This window comes from Kogia breviceps, chromosome 5 (genome assembly GCF_026419965.1).
Source record: "Kogia breviceps isolate mKogBre1 chromosome 5, mKogBre1 haplotype 1, whole genome shotgun sequence".
Lineage (NCBI taxonomy): Eukaryota > Metazoa > Chordata > Mammalia > Artiodactyla > Physeteridae > Kogia > Kogia breviceps.
Window position 1 is genome coordinate 149,443,338 of NC_081314.1, and position 14,043 is coordinate 149,457,380.

At 57.0% G+C, this 14,043-nt stretch overlaps 1 protein-coding gene across 16 annotated transcripts in view; it reads left to right on the forward strand.

Annotated features, from left to right (window-relative positions):
• PCNT (pericentrin) overlaps window positions 1-14,043 on the forward strand; it is a 106,895-nt gene that overhangs the window by 22,137 nt on the left and 70,715 nt on the right. For all 16 annotated transcript variants that reach the window (XM_067035300.1, XM_067035303.1, XM_067035299.1 and 13 more), the window contains exons 11-14: window positions 105-261; window positions 1,070-1,275; window positions 3,493-3,944; window positions 5,173-5,695. In XM_067035300.1, the coding sequence (XP_066891401.1) occupies window positions 105-261; window positions 1,070-1,275; window positions 3,493-3,944; window positions 5,173-5,695 (1,338 nt within the window). The remainder of the gene's footprint in view (window positions 1-104; window positions 262-1,069; window positions 1,276-3,492; window positions 3,945-5,172; window positions 5,696-14,043) is intronic.

Sequence of the window (14,043 nt, forward strand, 5' to 3'; positions counted from 1 at the left end):
GTGGCCGTGCGTGGTGAGGCTCCATGGGGGGTTCCCTGGGAGGCAGGGATTCAGGAACGAGGCTGAGAGAGTCATTAGAAGGTTTTCTCTGTGATTTCCCAAAGGAGAGCCTGGGGTTGCACACACAGCTCGAAGAAAACCACCAGCGCCGGCTAGCAGCGGGGAAGTCCTCCCCGGAAGTGCGGCCAGAGGCGGGCCTCGCGGGGACCCAGGTGCTGGAAGGGGCGCAGCATGTGGGGCCTTCGGAAGAGCCCGGCCAAGGTGTGTGCCTGCAGTGCCGCGTGTCGCCTGGAGTCTGGTCTGCAGGAGACGTTCTGGGCGGTGACTGATTCCCGTGAGAGCCACCTGCACATGCTGGCCATTTACTTGGCAGTGTGGGCGCCGGGGGCCCTTCCTCGGGGGTTGAGGAGCAGGCCTGGGCGTGTCGGGAGAGGGCCTGCCCGGGGCCACGGGGACAGAGAAGCTGCGGTCGTCCCCGGGGATGGTCAGGGACCCGGGAGAGCAGACGTAAGGCCGGCCCTGGGCACGAGCCCAGGAGAGGGTGGGTCCCGCGTAGAGCTGAGGCGGCAAGGCAGAGGGCCCCGCTGTGAGGGCCGGCGCCTCAGGGGCCCCGCCGGGGACCTCGGAGCCGGGCGGGCCTGTGAAGGGGAAGAATGCGGCCCAGAGAGCTGGGCCACGCCTGCTGGCTTCTTGTCCTCCCTGTTCTCCTTCCTGTGTGAGGGGTGCCCCACGGCCGCTGCTCAGCACGGTCCTGTCAGCCGGTGCCTCGGCCACGCTTGGCTCTTTATCGAGCCTGGGACGGTGATGAGCCCTGGCCAGAGGCGCTCTGGGGGCTGCCACGTCACCCGGTACCCAGGCGGAAGGAGCAGCAGCGGGTGTGGGCCGCTCAGGATGGGCCTGGGGCCCAGTGACCACTTGGCTGAAGACGGGTGCGTCGCGTCCACTTCTGACACCAGAGGCCCACGCGGGGAGTTTCAGGGTCTTCGTGCAGCTGTCTGAGGCTTCTGAAGGTAGGTGTCCACTCTGAGTTGCGGGTCAGCCTGACGGTCCCGCCCCCTGTTCCCTGCAGAGCTCGCCGGGGTGCCCCTCCTGTGTGCACACAGCACGGCCTTGGAGGTGGCAGCCGGAGACTTGGGTCTGGAAACCATGCACAAGGCTCATCTCCTGCTTCTTCTGACGGAGCTCAAGGAAGAAATCGACCTCTTAAAAGTAGAAAATAGAAATTTACACGAGAAATTGCAGCATGAAATCCACCTAAAAGAGGACTTGGAGAAAGTAAGTTGAAACACCTCACCACTCTGCACTTCCCGCATCCACCGGGGCCTCGGGTTAACTGGCCGGGGTCAGCGCAAGCCCCCGAGGTCCACCACGCCCTCCACCTGGAGCAGTGTTTGCTTGCTGGGTGCCTTCCTCGGGGTCGGGGTGGGATGCCACCTGAGCCAGGGCCCGAGTGTGCTCCTTACAGGTGCCTCCAGCGCTCAGGGCAACTGGCCGGGGTCCTCTGAGGGGCACCAGGGTGGTTGGCGAGCCACCTTCAGGCCTCATCCACTGTGTCTTCTGTGGTGTCCTGAGCCCCAGGCTCTTCTTGCTGACCGTCGGTCGTGCGGCCGCGGACGCAAGGGGTGCTGAGACCCCTCCCCTAAATTACTGGCGAGCCTCACCGCAGTTCGGAGGAGTGGAGTGGAGGTGACTTTGTCTCGTGTTCCTTCCGAGCAGCCCAGGATGACCATCTGGGAGGTGCTGCTGTCACCCCTGGTCTTCCCCGCGAAGCCTCCCTGGGGTTCCTCCTCTATCAAAGCAGTTGCATAGGAAGGTATTGTCACCGGCAAGGCGGATCACGTGTTGTCCCCACACTGAGGCACTGGGGGTGCGGATGGGGGCAGAGCAGGCTCGGACGGGTTTGTGGGAGGCCCGCGGCCCCACGGCGGGTGGCTGGCTCGCCAGCCGCCTGCCTTGGCACACGACCTTCTCAGGCACCATTCCCTGAAGGACAGACTCTCCTTGAAGGCTTCTGACATTCAGGGGTATATGTATTTCCTGGACCACCAGTTTATCTCCTTATGTAAATTATTAAGAGAAGTGTGTGGAATTATCTCTCCCTTCAGTTCTCTCAGTTTTTACTTTTAAGTATTTTATGGTTCTGTTATTACACATTTATGATTGTTATGTCTTCTTGAGAAACGTACCCTTTTATCATTAATGAAATGTCCCCTTTCTGTCCCGTAGCTTCTTTGTATTGAAATCTACCTGCTCTTTTACCAGTGTAGTCATTGCAACCATCGTTTGCGTTTTCTTCGATGGAGTGCGTTGTTCTCTCCATTTTACCTCTGATGGTATCTCCCGGGGTTAGTGCTGATCCCACGGGCTAAGGGTTCAGTCCCGGGAGACCGCCCTGCCCCCGCCCTCGTCAGAGGCCAGTCGCCTCCCCGTCTTCTCCGTGCTGGGCCCTTCAGTTCTCCTGGCCTTGGCTGGCCTGCTCTGGAGTCTGCTTGCGTGTATATGACCAGGGACCAGCCTGAGAGCTGGGCTGGATCCAGTCACAGATTTTGCAGCTCTCCTGCTCTGCCTCTGTCCTAATGGGCTTTCTCCCCTCACCTCCCAGCTCCTCTGGTTCAAACAAGTAAGATTTCTATGTGCATGGCACAAACAGGTCGGTGACCCAGGCCGTTTTCTTATTCTGGGTGTCAGACCCCCGCCACCCCCCGCCCCACACACCTCCCCCCGCCCCGGGATCTCTTGGATTTTATCCGGAGTCTGCACTTGTCTCTGATGAGAGCTGATTCTCAGCCCTCACTAAGAGCAGGCCCTAAACGTTAATAGCTTGAATAAAGAGTTGAGGTCAATCTCACAAACCTTTTTGGTTCTGTTTTGTTTTTTTTGATGATGATCAGTAGCCTGTTGACCTTTCTTCCCTTTTTTGAAAATGAGGATATTTGTGTGTGTTCAGCTTTCTCGTTCACCTCCCTTTTCACATGACACCTTCAAGGGTGTTGGTTTCAGTCTCTTGCTCAGGTCTCTTGTAGAACCTGGAACGTTCATTGTGCAAGTCCAGTGGCTTGGCCTGGTGCTGTTTGCTGCTCTCCTGTGGCTCCGTCCTGGCTGGTGGTGGTTCCTCGGTCTGGGGGGTTGGCCTTCCCTTGACGGGAGGCCCCTTACGTGTCTGATCCCCTGGGCTGGTCTTGGCACCGCAGAGGAGCTCCCCTTCGCGTGTGTGTCCAGACCTGCCAGCCCCAGAGGTAACAGTCGGGGCCAGTTGCTGGGATGCGGACACGTCTTACTTAAGCACACAGTCTTAGATTTGTGCATATTAGGCCCCTTTATTCCCATCAGGGTAAGAAACACTGCCGTTGCTCTGTTCAGTGCAATACGTTATGGAACTAGTGCTTGTATGTTGTGGAACTTCTCTATCTTCACAGATGGGTTTGGATCGTTGCTGCCAGCGATCTTTTCATTTAATTTCCTCCTTCTTAAATAAAATTGTGCCTTCTGCAGGTGAAATGTACTTTAGTTGAAGCTCACCAGGCAGCACTGAAGAGCGCCGAGGAGAAGATTGAGCTAATGAGACGAGAACTCGGCGAGAGAGAGGCCGAGTGGAAAGTCACACGTGAGGCCCTGAGGAGAGGGGCCGAGGAGAGGCTGGCGCAGTCGCTCCTTGAGCTGCGGGAGCAGGCCGAGTCCGAGAAGCTGTCCGTGATGCGCAGGTTTGAGCTTCGAGAAGCCGAAATGAGGAAGCTGCAGGACCAGCAGGCGGCCCAGATCCTGGACCTGGAGGGGTCGCTGACGGAGCAGCAGGGCCGCCTGAGGCAGCTGGAGCTGGGGCTCGCGGGGGACGAGTCTCCGCAGTGCAGCCAGTGCGGCCGGGAGCTGGGCACTGGTCTGGCCCCCATGGCCCGGGACCACCTGAAGGAGGACTGTGCCCTCCAGCTGAAGCTGGCCCAGAGCAGGTGGGTGACGTCCCCGTGGCCGCCTGTTCAGTACGGAGCCGCCTGCCTGTCTGGGTGAGGCCAGTCCCCAGGAGGGCCCGCGTGGCTCTTGGGGCTGCGGGACCTGCTGGCAGCAGCAGCGCCCCCGTCCTTCCTGTGGAGCCCCGGTCAGTCCCGTGATCCACGCTGCCCTGCATGCATCTTTGACAGTCGTTTGTGTTCTTTGCGTGGTTTACGGTTTCAGTAGCACAACTTCAGCCTCATTTATCATAAGGACGTGTGGTTCATTTCTGAAGTTTGTGTATTTTAAACTCAAACAGATTTAAGAAAAATAATAAACAGTTTTTCTGAACTATGTACGTACTTCCCTGAAGCTCTAAATAGACTTAGAATGTGATATGGTTTGCTGCCTCTTTGCACGTCTAGGCTGCAGTGACCAGGGCTGTTGGTGAGTCCTGGTGTCACTGGAGCTGCTGTTGGTTTTGTTGGTCTGAGAACTGAGTTCAAATCCTGACCCATGGTGTGAGCTGGAAGGACGCAGGCACAGTGGACAAACTGACGAGGCCGTAGCGCGCTCCTGCGTGGGCCGATCAGCGGAAAGGCTTCCCGGCGTCTGGTGCACAGTCTGCACCTGAGCCCATCCCCGCTCTTTTCCGTCACTGGGATGCACCACGTGGCACGAATGTGTGACGGGCGCCCCGCAGAGATTCTTCCCCGTTCCTGCTGGGGAGCCGGGTGCTTCGGTTACAGGGGCGTCTCCCTGCTTCTGTGTTTGCCAGCCAGTGTCACCTGCAACTCATTCAGTTCATGCCCCTAACTCACCCCGAAGGGGTTTTGGGGGTCTTTGGATGCTCTTTGCAGCCCTGTTGGCTCCTGTAAACAATGCCACTGTCCCTTCCCTGTTGAGGTCCTCTCCTCGCCGACGAGACACCCACAGACACCTTGTGGTGTCTGTGGAAATGTGTGTATGGTTTCTTGCTGGGGGTCCTGTGTCCTGTACTTGGGTCTGTGACCGGGGATGCTTGGGCTCTGGCCTCTGAGCTCCTCTGGCTTCGTGGGCCCCTTGGCTCTCCGCTCGTGGCTGGCAGTGGGGCTCAGACCACTTGCGGCCCGGGGAGGTGGGAGAGCAGGTAAAATCCGGGCACGATGGTCTCACCAGTAGAAAGTGGTGTCTCCTGTGAGAAATGTGAGGTTGATGCTTTTGTGGCTGCACGTTGACTCTCCGTGTTCACTTGGCTTGTCTCCTCAGGTTTTTGGAAGAACGTCGAGAAATCACAGAGAAGTTCGCCACTGAGCAAGACGCCTTCCTGCGGGAGGCCCGGGAGGAGCACGCTCGCGAGCTTCAGCTGCTCCAGGAGAGACACCAGCAGCACGTCCTGTCCTTGACGGCGGAGCTGGAGACCCGGCACCAGGCCGAGGTGGAGGCGCTGAGGGCTTCTTTGGAGCGAGAGTGGTGGGCTCTCTCAGAAGCCCGCGTGGCTGAGCTGCAGACAGAACACGCTGCGGAAATCAGTGCTCTGGAGACCAGACACGCGACCCGCCTGGACGCTTTGGAGTCGCGCTACCTGTCTGAGAGGCAGAGCTTGCGGGGCCTGGAGGAGCGGCCGCAGAAGGAGGACGCTTCTCGCCGCGTGGTCTTGACTTGGGCGCTAGAGAGGCTGAAGCTGAGACACGCCGAAGAGCCTCGGCCCGCAGAGGACGGCCTGAGAGCGGAAGTGAGCACAGAGCACGTGGGGGGCGTGGGAGCCTCCCGGCCACGCGGGGCTCACCAGGTGAGGTGCGGGGCTTCGCCCTTCCCCAGGACTGGTGTCTTCTGTTGCCCACGTGTGTCAGCTGCGCCTGTGTGTGTGTGTGTGTGTGTGTGTGTGTGTCCCAGGGACAGCGGTGGGTTTCCTGGTGAGGCGGGTACAGAACAGTGAGTTTTACGCGGTTTTTGGTCCCAGGCTCCTTGGTGAAGGCTTTGGATCTCTGATCCTGGAAAACCGTGCGCCTGTGCCTGCGTACAGCGTTCCCTGTGAGGTTTCAAAGCGTTCAGAGTGCCCCTTGGAGCCTCTACCGATTTCTGTGCGATTAAACCCTCTGTCCTGTGTCAAGAGCAGCGACTGTCCCCTTGGCAGGTGCTTTCAGCTGTGGTATGAAAGGAGCTTCTGGAGGCGGCCCCATTGCCCCGGCCAGCGCTCCCCTTTCCTCATCTGCAGACCCACGGCACTTGTACGTCACGAATAGGATGCATTTATTTGGCTAGAACGTCATCACATAGTGGGAATTCAGTGTGGGGACGGGCTGCTCTGTGCGCATTGGGCCGGGTGTGCGTGCCAGGCACTCAGAAATGATCCTGTTCTGGCGCCTTCATGCTTTTGTCACGTGTTTAAGAAGTAGATATTCAAGATGACAAAGCAGGAGATCTCAGCCTTGTGAGAACACAAGTACCAGGTAGAACCTTTGCTCGTGACTCAGATGTGCTTTATGAGATGTTCCCAGGGGGGTTTTGTCCTTTGCTCCTGGTTTAGCTTGTTTAAGGATGGAAGGAAGGAGGCAGCCTAGTGCTGAGAGGTGTGGTGGCTTCATTTTATGCTTCGGCTCTGCCTGTTCTGTGTGGTCTGCGGGCGAAATCTTTTCCTTTTTTTAAAAAAAAAAAGTTTGTTTATTTATTTATTTATTTGGCTGCACTGGGTCTTAGTTGCGGCACGTGGGATATTTGTTGCCGCACGTGGGATCTTTAGTTGCGGCGTGAGAACTGTTAGTTGTGGCACGTGGGATCTAGTTCCCTGACCAGGGATTGAACCTGGGCCCCCTGCATTGGGAGCGTGGAGTCTTAGCTACTGGACCACCAGGGTGTAGTCCCTGCAGGGCGAGATCTTGAACAAATTCCCCGAGGGCTGAGCACATTCCACCTGGGGTCATGAGCCCCTGGTCTGTCCTTGAATTCGGGCCCCAGGGCAGGTGTCATAACTCCTCCCCGGGAGTTGTGGGAGTTGTCGTTTTGGTGTGAATTTGGAGGGCTGTGGTGCCCCCAGGCCAGTCCAGTGAACTCTCAGTGAGTGTCAGCTTCAGTTTCCTCCCATGCAGATGGATTCGTGGGGAAGGGAGCTTGTTCCCAGCCTGTGGATTTAAATTAGATTCCCTGGGATTATAGGGTTTGAAAAAGATGAAGTTCGAAAAGAATAGCAAGAGGAAGAAGTACACGTTTTTTACACGAGAAAAGCTATGTGTCTTCAATTATGGCTTACTTTTATTAGTGTAAAACGCGCTTGTAGGAAGCACGTGGAGTGTTTCCCACCTTGCAGGTGGGAGGTGTGTGTGGGTGGCAGGGCAGGCGTGTGGGAGGCAGTGCCCTGTGCACTCGCTCTCTACAGGTGGAGCTGGTGTGGCCTGCTGAGGGCCTGCCCCTGGGGCAGCAGCAAAGAACAGCCGTGCAGGAGCTCAGGGGCGGGGTGCAGGTGCAGGAGGCTCCACCGGAGGGGAGCCTCCACCTGTGGGGCCCCCACAGGTTCCTTCTGGGCAGCGGTGGCTTCAGGGATGGCCTGGGGGTCAGGCTCTGGCCCCACGGGGGTGCCGGTGACATCAGCAAAGCCGCTGGGCCTCCTGAGGCTTCTCCTCTTGATCAGAGCCCTCGGGGCATCCGTGAGGCCCGCAGTGGGGTGGACGCTGGGCAGGCCTCACACCTGCCAAGAAGGCCCGGGGCCTGCGCTCAGCTGCGTGGGACCTGTGGGGTCCCTCGGGAGCTGCCTGTGCCAGGTGCCCGGCAGGTGCTGCATGTCCTCTGCATCCCGTGCTGCACCCCCAAACCCTGGGGCCCATGGTGCAACCCGGGGGCACAGCCCTGCCCAGACTCTGCCCAAGTGTCCTCTGGCCCGATGTCCTGTCTTCTTTGTGATCGTGGCGCCGGACACCTGCTGCCTGGTAGTTTCTGGAACACCCTGGCTGTGACCTCTCTGAACTTGGCCTTGTCCCCCACCTGGAAACTCCCACTCTTGCCTCCCTTTCGTCAAATCGTTTTCTCCACGAGCCCGTCCTTCCGGGACGGCCCCTCCGTCCGGGACTCACGGCCCTGCGCCCTGTGCCCTGCGCAGCCCACGGTGCGTCCCCTGCGGAGCGCGTGCCACGTGCTGCACTCCTCACGCCTGCGTGCTGCTCAGCGGCGGCCCGGGAGGGTGTTGCTGCCAGGGGCCCTGTCCTGCAAACCTCTTCAGGGCCGTTGTTGCCAAGGTGCCCATGGCCCTGCCACACAGTGTTGCTAGGATCTCGGAGGTCCGGTGGGCACTAAGGACCTGACCGAGGGCAGGGCCCCTGGAGGGCGGGGCAGCAGCAGAGTGCCCGGGTCTGTCCCATGGGGGCCATTTGGTTGGAGGCAGCTGCCCTGCTCTAGGTTGACTGAGGCTCGCGGGGAGCCAGGGGGCGGGCGGTGTCGGGGGTCTGCTGAGGGCAGGGAGAGGGCCCGTACCTCTGGACCCAGGGGAGGCCAGAGGAGGATGGAGCAGGCGGGCTGCTTGGGTGTGTGGGTGATGTGTGTCCGCGCAGAACAACCACCCCCAGCAGGTGCTCTTAGGGATCGGCACATGCTATATGCGCTCTTCTTCAGATTTTTTTTTTTTTTTTTTTTTGGTTCCTCTGGGCGGCTTGCGGGATCTTAGTTCCCTGACCAGGGATTCAACCCGGGGCCAGGCTGTGAAAGCGCCGAGTCCTAACCACTGGACCGCCAGGGAATTCCCACTTCTTTGGATTTTTAAACTTTGTGCATCACCATGTGTATAAGCAACATGTCCAATTGCGAGGTCGAGGTTACAGTGGAGTCTTGACAAAGCAGTTGGAATACGTGGGGCTGCCATGGAGGCTGGGACCTGGCCCGGGTTCTCGTGACCTGTTTGGGGCTCACACCCCTCAGTGCCCTTTGCATTGACACAGGATGGCAGAGGTGTGTGTGGACGCCATGCAGCCAGGCCCCACGTGATGTCACTGCCCTGCCTGCCCACCCTGCATGTGCGCAGCGCACGTGCGTAGCACACGTGCAGACGTGTGTATGCGTGGAATTCTGCACACCGTCTTCCCAGGGCTTGCAAAACCCCTGGAGTCCATCTGAGGACACTTGGCTGGCCGCCCCTGAGGCCCTTCTGCCTTGGTGTTCTTAGATTTGAGATGCTGGTGTCTGCGCATCTTCTGGTCTTTCTGGGGGTGAGGATAACTGGTGTTTTTGGTGAAGCATATGTACAAACTTATCGAGGTTATAAATTTTTGTAGGTACTTTTTCTGTGGGGCTTTTCAAAAGGACGTGTCAATAGCTCATTTCGAACCGTGAAATAAGGCCTGGCGCTCGCCTGGGTTTCCTAGGTTAATAGTCAGTGCTCTTAGCTGTGTGTGAACATATTGACTGATCTGAAATTAGCATGTAAACTGGTTTTTCACATGGAAGTTCCCAGAATGAGAATTAGTGGATTGGAGAAAAATAAAGGGAAACATAAATACGACGTTTATCCCTTTTGTTTGGTTGAAAAGTCTGGGAGTTGGCATTTTTTTTGGTTTGCTCCTTGGACCCTGAGATGCCCTGAATCCGGGTTTCCCGTGTGTGGGGAATGAGAGACAGGAGGGACCCGCACCCAGGAAGCCCGTGCCTGCAGGCGCTCAGAGAAGCACGACGAAACCCGGCTGAGACCAGACCTGCACTGGGCACTGATAAAGTCACACAGACCGTCTTCTCTTCACCGTGGCATCGCACTCAGGTTTCATGAAAGAGGACAAAACTCCCCCAGCCCTTTCAGCGTCCCCTCAGCCCCCGTGTCCCCTCAGTGTCTCCTCAGCATCCCCTCAGCGTCCCCCTCAGTCCCCGTGTCATCTCAGCGTCCCCCTCAGCCCCCATGCCCCCTCGGCATCACCTCAGTGTCCCCTCAGCCCCCTCAGCGTCCCCTCAGCCCCCCGTGTCCCCTCAGTGTCTCCTCAGCCCCCTCAGTGTCCCCTCAGCATCTCCTCAGCGTCCCCCAGCCCCTTCAGCATCCCCTCAGCCCCCTCAGTGTCGGCTCAGCATCGCCTCAGCCTCCCCTCAGTGTCCCCTCAGCATCGCCTCAGCCTCCCCTCAGTGTCCCCTCAGTGTTCCCTCAGTGTTCCCTTGAGGCAGGAGATAGATGGGCCCCAGGCTGAACAGTTTCTCCCCTGTGGACAGAAGCTCCATAAAAGCAGGATAATGGAGGAGGCTGGGCCCCGCCCAGATAGAAGATAAGAGACCATATATTCCTCATTCTCGAAGTCAAGGAGACCCTCCCGACTACACATGCGCAGAAGGGCTCCTTGGAGGTCCAAGAGGGGGGGCGCCACCTCATAGTAAGGGATGCCAACTACCCATAGGCCTCTTCGCTGGAATCCATCTTGGCTAAGAGATGTGCACGCACGCATGGGAGGACCTTGAGATACACTAAATACAGACTCAGAACCAGGCAGAGCAAGATGGTTGGTCAAAGGAAACCCGGAAGAAATGCCCACGAAAGAGATTCAAACTGCCATGAGGGCGTGGCTCTCTCTCTGAGCCTGCCCATGTGTCTACTGTACTCTTTTTCCTTCTAATAAACACTTTACTTGCTTCACTATTTTCCGTCTGTCTGCGGAAATTCACTTTTTCGTAGCTGACGGGCCAGGGCCATGGCACTGGCTGCTGGTCCCTGGTGGTCCAGGGGCCGGGATTCAGCGCTCTCACTGCCGTACCCAACCTCAGTCTCTGGTCGGGAACTGAAATCCTGCTTCAGGCCGCTGCAGGCCGAGGCCACCTGAGGTCACCCTCACCCCCTCAGCCCTCTTTCTGTCCCTGCAGTGTCGTAAGTGCCCCAGCCCCTCGAGCTCAGACCTGAGGGGCCATTACAGAGGGGCCAAGCGGCTGCTGGGCCGGAGCTTGCTGCAGGCACCGAGGAGGAGACGGTGGTCCTGGCCACAGCCCAATTGCTCTCGTGCTGTCGCTGCTCTCGTTTCCCTTGTTGCTCTCGTGCTCTGTGCTCGTGCTCTCGGTGCTCTCATTGCTCTCAGTACTGTTGTTGCTCTCGTGCTTTCTGTCGTGCTCTCGTGCGCAACGTCCTCCTCTTCTGGGGCGCTGCCCTGAGACCTGCTGACCTGTGGAGGTGTCTGAGTTTCATTTCTCTAATCCTCTGAGGAGTCACACTCTGCCGCTGGCCTTCCCTGGTACTGAGTGGCTTACAGTAGCCTCCCTCCAAAGAAACTTTGTCGGGTCCTTGTTTGTTCACTCTGAGGGTTCTGTTACCTGGTCGTGACATGGGTCCTGCTCTTCGGCTCGGCATTTTTGTACTTCCGTGTTGACTTTCTTTAGAGCGCTGAGATCATTTGCGAAGTATTCTTCCATTTGTTTGTTCAAGTATGTCATTCTTTTACTTTGCTACTAAGGATGTGAATATTAGATACTGTTTAAGTGACCTTTTTTGTCTGGCTCATTTCATAGGAGAAAACATCTGGGTTTGTGGGAAGGTGGGATATGCAGTTTCTTCCCCTTTTTTATTTTAACTTTTTATTGGGGAAAATTTCAACATATACAGAAACAGAGAACGGTTCAGAATCTGACTGCCCACGGGTACGTGCCAATCTCAGTGCATTAGCCGCCCCAATATACCATAACGTGCTCCATGCTAACCTGCAGAATTAACAGTAATCCCTTAATTTCATCACATATCCAGCCTAAGTTCCAGTCTCTTCCTGTGGCTGGTCAAATAGGGATCCACATGGGGCCTGAGTTGTGCTGAATCTGTTTTTACTGCGTCCTGTGACGTTGGCTCACATTTCCCCCTCATTGCCTGTGAGCGTGTCAGCAGTCGACACACGGGATGGGATTCAGGGCCGTGTCTTGGTGAGAATAGTTCCGGGTGGTGGCCTCTTCGTCCTACCGTCCTTCCTCAGGCTCTCCTCACAAACAGATATTCCATAGAGCCTTGCTGGGTGTCTCCTGGGGTGCTGTGGTCATTGTCCCCAAAATAGCAGGGACGTGCCGTTCTTCCTCTGTGAAGGGGTTTTATCTGGGCCACAAATATCTCCGCACCTGTTTGGAAAGCAGCGTCACTTATCGGAAGACTTGTTTACCCGGCGCTTGTGAAGCGATTGGATTATTTTCCGGGTTACTTCCCTTTGGAGTTTGGTTGTGAGAAAAGTTCTCTGAAAACGGAAGCCTGATTTCCTTTTCTTAGAGATAAGTGTCCTGCAGAGAAATCCCCCTTATATTGGTAACACTAAGCAGTGGAAGGAAAGCAGGAGTTAACCGTCCTGTGACCACTGTTGATTGCTCAGCCAATGTCATCTTTCCTTGGGGAAAAAAAATCTGTTCGTATGAGTTTTTAAAAATATTAAGAGAACCTGTGGTTATTTTAGATATAGTTTGAATGTATTCAATTCATTATCAGTTGAATTTATTCTTAATACTATGTTGGTATTCTTTGTACAAAACTACTTATTTTTTTTTTCTTTACGTGTATCCATTATGGGTTTTTTTTTTTTTCTTTTTTTTTTTTTCTTTTTTTGCGGTACGCGGGCCTCTCACTGTCGTGGCCTCTCCCGCTGCGGAGCACAGGCTCCGGACGCGCAGGCTCAGCGGCCACGGCTCACGGGCCCAGCCGCTCCGCGGCACGTGGGATCTTCCCGGACCGGGGCACGAACCCGCGTCCCCTGCATCGGCAGGTGGACTCTCAACCACTGAGCCACCAGGGAAGCCCCCATTATGTTTTTTTAATGATTAAAATATATATGACACTTCCCACATAATTCTGTGGATTTTTAGAAAAACTGGAGAATACGTTTTTAAAAACATCTTTTTCTCCTATTGACTTTACCATTTAGAACAGATTAAAGAGAGTTTAGTCAGGCTGGAAATAGAACGACTGTGTGTAAGGGGGTCTCGAGGGGCTGCAGGGAGTGTGGGACAAGTAACACCCCCTCTGAGCCTGTCCGGTCAGGTCGAGGGGGCCGCAGTCGTGCAGCCAGCCCGGGGGTGCCGAGGCTTCCGTGTTGCGGGGCTGAATGCGCGATGCCGTCTGCCGCCCCTCCTGGCTGCCCTGCTCTGCCGCGCTGGCCTCGGCCCGGTGCGTTCTGCGAAGTCCCGCTCCAGCCGTGGGGGCGCACTGGGCAGAGCAGGTCGCGGAGTCTCCACTGCCCCTCGCAGGTGTCGGGTTGGGGTGATTTCCTCCCCGCACAGGGCGCCTGCGAGGGCCGCGTGTGTCTGCTGCTCCTGACTACGTTTGGGATGTCTCGCTGGACTTGGCGTGTCTCTGCCAGCTGCCTGGAAACCCTTCCTGAGACAGTGAAGGCTGGGAAACAAGTCCTGTGCTTGGCTCCTGCTCCCTGTAGCAAGGGCAGCTCTGTGCTGGGGCCCGGCGGGCCTCCGTGGGGCAGACGACCGGGGGGCTTGGCATCGGTGGCCTGGTTCTTCCTTCGCAGCCGCAGCTCCGTATGGCACCCTCCCTCCGCCCTCTCTGTTTGTGGGCAGTGACCCCAAGGCCTGGAAGGACCCCGTGGCCAGAAAGAGCAGCCTGAGCCCCCCGGCCCGGATTCTCACATGTGCAGTGCAGCCTGGAGGCCCACGGGGGTGTGGGGTGCTCTTGGACTCTGACCCTGACCCCAAACAGAAGTTCACTTTTATCTGTCTGTATACGTTCGGCGTCCGTGAAAGAGTTTTGCCTGAAGAATGTGATCTGTGGCTCAATCAGGTTTTTCAAGTAGCAGGTGCTTACGCTTCGATCTGTCGACCAGAGCATTTAACAGGCTGGCGAGCGTGCGGGCTCTGCCCTCAGGACCTCTTTGCCGAAGGTGCTGAGAGGGAGGAGCGCAGGTGCCTGTGCCCGGGCGCCGGCACCCGAAGAGCGCTCTGCTGGGGTTCACGTTTATCGTGGGCCTTGCGGGATTTGCCTCTTCTCGGGTATTGATGTTTTCTTGTTTTTCCCAGCGTCCTTCAGTGTCCTAGAGTCTGTTTTTGGGGAAAGGGAGTGTGGCTTGTCCTCCTCTCTCTTGGCCTTGCCCTGCCGGTCTGTGGTGCCCGTTGGCATTTGGGGTTTTGTTCTTGTTCACTAGCATTTTGTGGTTGGCACGTGCAGAACCAGCATCCCTGGTCAAATCCGGTTACTGTCAGGGCTGCAGCTTCCTTCCTGGC